This window comes from Neovison vison, chromosome 5, assembly GCF_020171115.1.
Source record: "Neovison vison isolate M4711 chromosome 5, ASM_NN_V1, whole genome shotgun sequence".
Taxonomy (NCBI): Eukaryota; Metazoa; Chordata; class Mammalia; order Carnivora; family Mustelidae; genus Neogale; species Neogale vison.
In genome coordinates, this window is record NC_058095.1 from 156,141,614 (window position 1) to 156,149,365 (window position 7,752).

At 51.2% G+C, this 7,752-nt stretch overlaps 1 protein-coding gene across 1 annotated transcript; it reads right to left on the reverse strand.

Annotated features, from left to right (window-relative positions):
• Nucleotides 1-5,743, reverse strand: LOC122907221. The gene is given in 3 exon segments (XM_044250045.1): nt 1-445; nt 648-909; nt 912-5,743. Coding segments are annotated over 3 exon segments (5,490 nt in total). The 5' UTR covers nt 5,731-5,743; the 3' UTR covers nt 1-36.
• Between the last annotated feature and the right edge of the window lie 2,009 nt (nt 5,744-7,752).

Consider the following 7,752-nt stretch of genomic DNA (forward strand, 5'->3'; position numbering starts at 1 on the left):
TGGAACTCGGAATGCCTATAGCAAGAATAGTCAGTGTTATGATCGCACGAGTCTTATCTTTAGCGGATTTTGAGTGCGTTGAACTCGCCATCCCTCCTTGAGATCGGGTGTTTCCGAGTCGTCTGGTCCCAGATGGGCTGGTTTCACATGAGAGGCGTGGATCCAGGCCGCGATGCCGTCGACTTTTAGCGCCGTCGGGGTGGTTAGGAGTACGGTGTAGGGTCCCTTCCATCGGGGTTCAAGGCTCTTGATCTGATGCCTGCGGACCCAGACGAGGTCGCCGATCTGGAATTGATGTGGCACAGTAGGATTTTTTAGCTGTTCCCTGTAAGCTGCAGCCAGTGGCTTCCAGACTTCTCTCTGAACGATCTGGAGTGCCTGAAGGTGAGCTTGTAGGGTAGCACGATCAGCAAAAGAAGAAACATAAGAATCAATAGGATTGAAAAGGTTTACAGGGACGCCTGGGTGGCGCAGTTGGTTGGACGACTGCCTCCGGCTCAGGGCGTGATCCTGGAGTCCCGGGATCGAGTCCCACATCAGGCTCCCAGCTCCATGGGAAGTCTGCTTCGCTCTCTGACCTTCTCCTCGCTCATTCTCTCTCTCACTGTCTCTCTCTCTCAAATAAATAAAAAATAAAAAAAAAAAATCTGAAAAGGTTTACAATAGGGGGTGGGGCCCCATACAATATTTCAAAAGGAGTTAATCCTAGGGGCCCGGGGGTATTCCTGGCCCTATATAGGGCCAGGGGCAGGAGGAGGACCCAGTCTCTAGAGCCAGTTGCAAGCGTTAATTTAGTCAAAGTCTCCTTGATTGTTCTATTCATTCTTTCTACTTGTCCTGAGCTCTGGGGTCTATATGCACAATGCAATTTCCAATTAATCCCCAATAACTCGGCCACTTTCTGACTTACTGGGAGACGAAGGCTGGACCATTGTCGGTGCCTAATATCTGGGGCATTCCATACCTGGGGAAGATTTCTTCAAGTAGTTTCTTGGTGACCACATTCGAAGTCTCGTGCTTGGTGGGGAAGGCTTCTACCCATCCTGAAAAAGTGTCTACAAAAACTAATAAATATCTATAGCCATAGAGTCCAGGTTTTATTTCCGTGAAGTCGATTTCCCAGTGAACACCAGGGCGATGTCCTCGAACGCGCACTCCAGGGGCAGCATAGGTTTTTCTGGTATTTACTTGTGCACAGACTAAGCAATTTTTAATTATGGATCGCAACGCCTTGTCTTGGTTTAGTAACAAATACAGTTGGTGCCCATTATTTAGGAGGGTTTTCATTTTGTTTTCGCTCAGATGGGTCAGTGAGTGCAAAGATTGGACTATATGGTGAGAATACAAAGTGGGCATAACAATTTTTTCGTCCATGGTATACACCCCTTCTTTTGGGTCCCATGTAGCCCCCATTTTCTTTAGCAGCTCCTGATCCTCAGAACTGTATTCCATAGGTTTAGTATTTTCTTGTGGGGGCCATGTGCTCAGGGTAAGAATGGGCCCGGTCTCTTTTTCCCCTAGGGCAGCTTCCTTAGCAGCTTGATCTGCCAGTCGGTTTCCCCTTGCCACTGGGCTATTATCCTTTTGGTGACTCGGGCAATGCATAATGCTCAACTTTTGGGGCAGGAACAAAGCTTTGAGCAGAGCCAATATTTCAGGTTTATTTTTAATTTCTTTTCCTTCGGAGGTGAGGAGCCCTCTCCTCCGATAGATTTCACCATGTACGTGGGCCATAGCAAAGGCATAACGACTGTCGGTATAAACGTTCAGTTTCTTACCTTCTGCCATCTGTAGAGCCTGAGTCAGGGCGATGAGCTCTGCCCGCTGAGCTGATGTCCCAGGGGATAGCATCTTGGACCAGATCACCTCTGTCTCATTAGTTATTGCAGCTCCGGCTCTTCGCTCGCCATTGTGCAGGAAGCTACTGCCATCTGTATACCAGGTGTAGTCCGCTCCCTTGAGGGGCTGGTCCGTCAGATCCTTTCGGGTGCCATGGACCTCAGCTAGGATCTGGAGGCAATCATGTGTTTCCGTAACCTCGGGTAAGGGGAGTAGGGTGGCAGGGTTGAGCGCCACCACGGGTCCGAACTGTACACGATCAGTGTCCAGAAGTATGGCCTGATAATGAGTCAGGCGAGCATTGGAAAGCCACCTGTCTGGGGGTTGCTTGACCAAAGCTTCGACCGCATGGGGGGCCAAGATGGTTAGTGATTGGCCCAAAGTTAGTTTGCCCGCGTCCTTGACTAGGATGGCGATGGCAGCCACCATCCGCAGACAGGGTGGCCAACCAGTGGCCACAGGGTCTAGCTTTTTTGACAGGTAGGCCACTGGGCGCTTCCAAGGCCCTAGCCTTTGGGTTAGTACTCCCTTGGCATAGCCCTGTTTTTCATCTACGAACAGTTCGAAGGCCTTAGTCACATCTGGGAGTCCCAGGGCTGGGGATTCTAATAAGGCCTTTTTGATGTCGGAAAAGGCCCGTTGCTGCTCCTCGCCCCAGTGGAACTGAGCCCCCTGCTTAGTGAGGGAGTATAAAGGGGCTGCCATTTCCGCAAACCCAGGGATCCATAGGCGGCAAAATCCAGCAGTTCCCAGGAATTCCCTTAGGTGGCGTGGGGTGGTAGGTGTGGGAATGCGGAGAATAGTCTGCTTTCGTGCCTCAGTGAGCCATCTCTGCCCTTCTCTCAGCTGATATCCCAAGTAGGTGACTTGTTTTTGGCATATCTGGGCTTTTTTTGCTGAGGCCCGGTACCCTAACTGTCCCAGTGCCCGTAAGAGGGCTTTAGTGCCATTCAGGCAGTTTTCCTTGGTGTTAGCAGCCAAGAGGAGATCATCGACATATTGAAGAAGTACCAGGGAGGGATGCTGCACCCGGAAATCAGCTAAGTCTCTGTGCAGCGCCTCGTCAAACAGAGTGGGACTGTTCTTGAAACCCTGGGGAAGCCGGGTCCAAGTTAACTGTCCTGAGAGCCCTAGATCTGGGTCCCTCCACTCAAAGGCAAAGAGTGGCTGGCTCACTGGATGTAGCCTTAAACAGAAAAAGGCATCCTTTAAATCTAGCACCGTATACCATTCATGGGAAGGGGGCAGCGTGCTCAGTAGATTATATGGGTTGGGCACAGAAGGATGTATGTCCTCAACTCTTTTGTTGACTTCTCTTAGATCCTGTACTGGCCGGTAATCTCCTGTGCCAGGTTTTTTTACTGGTAAGAGAGGTGTATTCCAAGGTGACTGGCAGGGAATTAGGATTCCTTGATCAAGAAGTCTCTTAATATGGGGCCTTATGCCTTGGCGGGCTTCATGCGACATTGGATACTGCTTTATTGACACTGGGGTGGCTGTTGCCTTAAGTTGGATTAAGAGAGGGGGCTGTTGACGAGCCATCCCCATACCCCCCGTTTCCGCCCAGGCCGTAGGGAATTCTCTCAGCCAAGCTTCATTTTGGACCTCTGGGGTCTGTTCAGGTTCATATAGTCTATATTCCTCCTCCAAATGGAGGGTTAAGACCTGTAAGGGTCCTCCATTGGGGCCTGTTATCGCCGCCCCTTCCGGGTTGAAGTGGATTTGGGCCTTTAGTTTGGTTAGAAGGTCTCTTCCTAATAACGGGTAGGGGCAATCAGGTACGTGTAAAAATGAATGCGTCACCTTACCGGTAGCCAGCTGGACCCTGCGTTCCGTGGTCCACCGATAGTTCTTTCCTCCAGTTGCTCCTTGTACCCAAGCAGTTCGGTTGCTAAGTGGTCCTAGAGTCTGGGTTAGGACTGAATGCTGGGCCCCGGTGTCGACTAGGAAGGTAACTGGCTGCCCCCCGACGCTTAAAGTTATCCTGGGCTCAGGGGGGGGCTCCTGGCCCTGACTTCCCTAGTCTTCCAACGTCAGTAGGGAAGTCAGTGGTTTGGGCGTCAAGGGTCCTCTGAGATTCTTGGGGTTCCTGGGACACTCTCGGGCCCAGTGTCCTCTTTCCTTGCAATAGGCACATTGGTCTCTGTCTAATTTGGTCCTTCTTCGTTCTCGCTCTCCCAGCCTGACTCCCTCTCTGTTCTGTCCCTGAGTAACTACGGTGGCCAATACCTTAGTCAATTCCTTGCTCCGCTTTTTATCTCTCTCATCCTGTGCCTCTTTCATTCTTAACCATATTCTCTCCTCTTTCTCTTCCGGAGTTTCTCTTTTATTGAACACCTTTTCTGCCTCTTTTAATAAGTCAGAAAGTGTATACCCCTGTAGCCCTTCTAATCTCTGTAATTTGCCCCTAATATCAGGGCTTGACTGCCAGATAAAGGACATTGATACACTAGTTGCTTGCCCTTCATCATCAGGGTCATACGGGGTATACATCCTATAAGCCTCCTTAAGTCTCTCTAGAAAGGCAGAAGGTGTCTCTTCCTTTCCCTGTATTACTTGCTTAACCTGAGCCAAATTAGTGGGCCGTCTTGCGGCTGCTCGGAGACCCGCTATGAGCAACTGGCGATAGAGACGAAGGTGCTCCCTACCTGCAGAAGTGGCGAAGTCCCAGTTAGGGCGGGTTAAGGGAAAAGCTATGTCGATCTCATTAGGCAACTGGGTTGGTCGCCCGTCATCGCCCGGTACGTTCTTTCCGGCTTCCAGAAGAACTCTCTGCTTTTCCTCCGAGGTCAGCAGAGTCTGCAACAGCTGTTGACAATCATCCCAAGTGGGTTGATGGGTAACTAGAATAGATTCAATCAAGTTAGTCAGGGTGGCGGGGTCCTTAGAGAAGGGAGGGTTATGTTGCTTCCAGTTATAGAGATCAGAAGCAGTAAAGGGCCAGTACTGTGGCCGACCGTTAGGACCTTCCCTCAAGGGGAAAGCTTGGGAGACTTGACTTGGTGGCTGCGCCCGTCGGTCCCTGAGTCGCCCCGCAATGGGTGACGCCAGGGAACTAGGCTTTCGCTCTTCTGTTGTGGCCTCCGGGTAGGGAGGGGGTTCTTCTGTTAACAGGTCGATAAGAGGGGACTCAGTGTCTGGAGGCAAAACGGGAGCAGACTGAACAGGCTCGGGAGCAGGCTGAACAGGCTTGGGAAGTTTTGGGGATTTATCCTGGAGTGGGGTAAGGGCAGGGTAAAGAGAAGAGGAAGTGGGAGTAGGTGGAGGAGGGGTGGGTTGCGCAGTCTCCCTGGAGGGCGTGGTTTGGGGGTGGGGCAGTTGCTCTTTTAGGGGAGGCGGCGCAGTGGGGGTGATAGGGGAGGAGCAGGGTTTGGGAAGGAGAACAAAGGGCTGGACCCAGAGTGGGGGGTCTGAAACCAGAGCCCTCCAGGTGACGATGTAGGGCACCTGATCGGGATGCCCATGGGGTCCGGGGCTGAAAACTTTGGCTTCCACCTGAGAAATAATATCAAGGTTAAAAGTGCCATCGCGTGGCCATCCCACATTGAGAGTGGGCCACTCGGAGGAACAAAGGGTGACCCATTTCTTTTTCCGTATTTCCACCGATTGGTTGTTTGCCCGGTCTCGGACGTCGCTCCAGTGGCTTAGGGTCAGACTTAAAGGAGTAGTCACTGTCTGTCCCATAATTTCAAGAACAAAAAGAGTTATTATCACAGAGACAAAGACTAGACTCAGACACAGAACAAACAAACGCGCTGCGCGATTTCGGCGCAAAACCGAAAGCAAAAACTCAAGCGGAGATTCAGGGGGTCCGGATTCCCCCTCTCCAACTAAGGCCGTGTATCCCTCCGATACTGGCCGAGCTCCAAATGCCCCGCTGCCCCGGGGCATAGATGTCCCGAAGGACTCAAATGTCCCGCCCGGCGGGACTACAAACGCCTCTGGAACGTCTTCCAGGGCTGAGAGGGAGAAGTCCGAGCCCGTCAGCTCCTTCTGGCCCTCGCCAAATACAAATGGATCCGATCGAACCCCAAACCAAAACCAAACGCGTGCGCGAAATTACAAGTAACAGATCCAGACACCACTACAGACACAACGCGAAATCACAAGTAACAGGTCTAACTATAACCACAAACACAATGAATATAGCGCTGGCCAGCTTACCTCCTGACAGTGGGTCGGTGGTCCCTGGGTGGGGGTCTCACATCCCGGACGAGCCCCCAATGAAAGATCCCCCCGGGGCTCCAAGCACCCCGGAATGGACCCCTTCTCAGGAGGAGACCCCCGGACCCAAAAACCAAGCCGAGTCCACTGATCAGATGCAAACAGCACGAGGTTTATTGAGTAGACACAGGTACCTGCGGGCGGTCAAGTCTTAGGAGGACTCTCGCGCCCCAGCCCTTTGTTCAGGGCCTTTTTATGGGGTACGGGGAAGCGAAAGCATACGTACAGAAGCAGAAGCATGGTTACAAAGTTTCCATTGGCTGGTTTGAATATAAGGCATACTCGGTGTTTGTAGATTGGCTTTGAAGGACCCCGGCGCACGGAGAGAAAGGTGGGGAGGGGGAGTGAGGAGGGGGAGTGGACCTTATTACTCAGCAGAGAAACATCCTGCCTACGTGACTAGGTCCACATACTTAGGCGACCCCCCCCCTTGCCTACGTGACTATCTGCGCGTTACAAGCCGCGCGCAGCAAGTGTACCTATCTCCCCCGCAACATGCCGTTGCCCCCCCTAACTCCAGGGCTGTGCTGGGATAAGGGAGGATTGTCCAAGTAGGGGGAAGGGAAGAGGGGTCTCTTCAAGGGGACTAGGAAAGACTCAAAGTGGGAAATCTTTTGGAACAGGAGGCCTTTTATTTTGCTAATTTGTGGGTAACTCAAGGGTCCCAGAAGAGGCTTAGATGGCAGTGTTGTCAGAGAGATGACTGAGCATTCTTAACACAAGATGGCTGCTGCTCCTGCATAATCTCTTTGTTCTCTGAGCTGGAGAGGAGCCGGAAGGGTTTGAAAAAAGCAACAAGCTTTTCCCTCTCCTCCTATACCTCCTTGGTTTATATACTCTCTGTTACTCCATTAGGATTTTTTTTTTTTTAAGATTTTATGTATTTATCTGACAGAGAGAAAGACAGCAAGAGAGGGACCACAAGCAAGGAGAGTGGGAGAGGGAGAAGCAGGCTTCCCGTGGAGCAGGTTGCTGGATGCGGAGCTTGATGCCAGGACCCTGGGATCATGGCCCAAGCCGAAGGCAGACGCTTAGTGCCTGAGCTACCCAGGGGCTCACTCCACTAGGTTTCAGAGCAAGCCTCGCGTTAACCTGGAGTACAGTGGCCTCGCACAGCAAAGGCAACCAGCAGAGTACCACGAAAGTCCTGCTTTCACCTTTGCTAAACCGCTTTCCTGATTCTTGTTATTTCTCCTCTGACTCCTTCTGGAATCAACTCATTGGGCAGGTGAGGTGTCCCATTACAAGTCTCTGACGTCAGTAAAAAATAGAATAACTTAATTCCAAAGCCCCATTACACACTTAATTCCTATATTTAGTCTCTAGTCTGTTTCCAATCCCATATCATGTTCAGCCACATTGTCCAGTAAAGCTTACTAAAGATAGTGTTTCTTTTCTTTTCAGATTTTATTTATTTATTTGACAGAGAGAGAGAGAGAGAGAGATCACAAGTAGGCAGAGAGGCGGGGAGGAAGAAGGCTGCCTGCTAAGCAGAGAGTCCGACTCGGGGCTCGATCCCAGGATCCTGAGATCATGACCTAAGCCAAAGGCAGAGGCTTAACTCACCCAGGCGCCCCAAAGACAGTGTTTCAATGACTACTATATAGCAGCATAGCTAGCAACATACACATGGGTAAAACCCTCAGTGGGGCAACAGAACAAAACTCAGGGAAAGTAGAACAAAGAAGA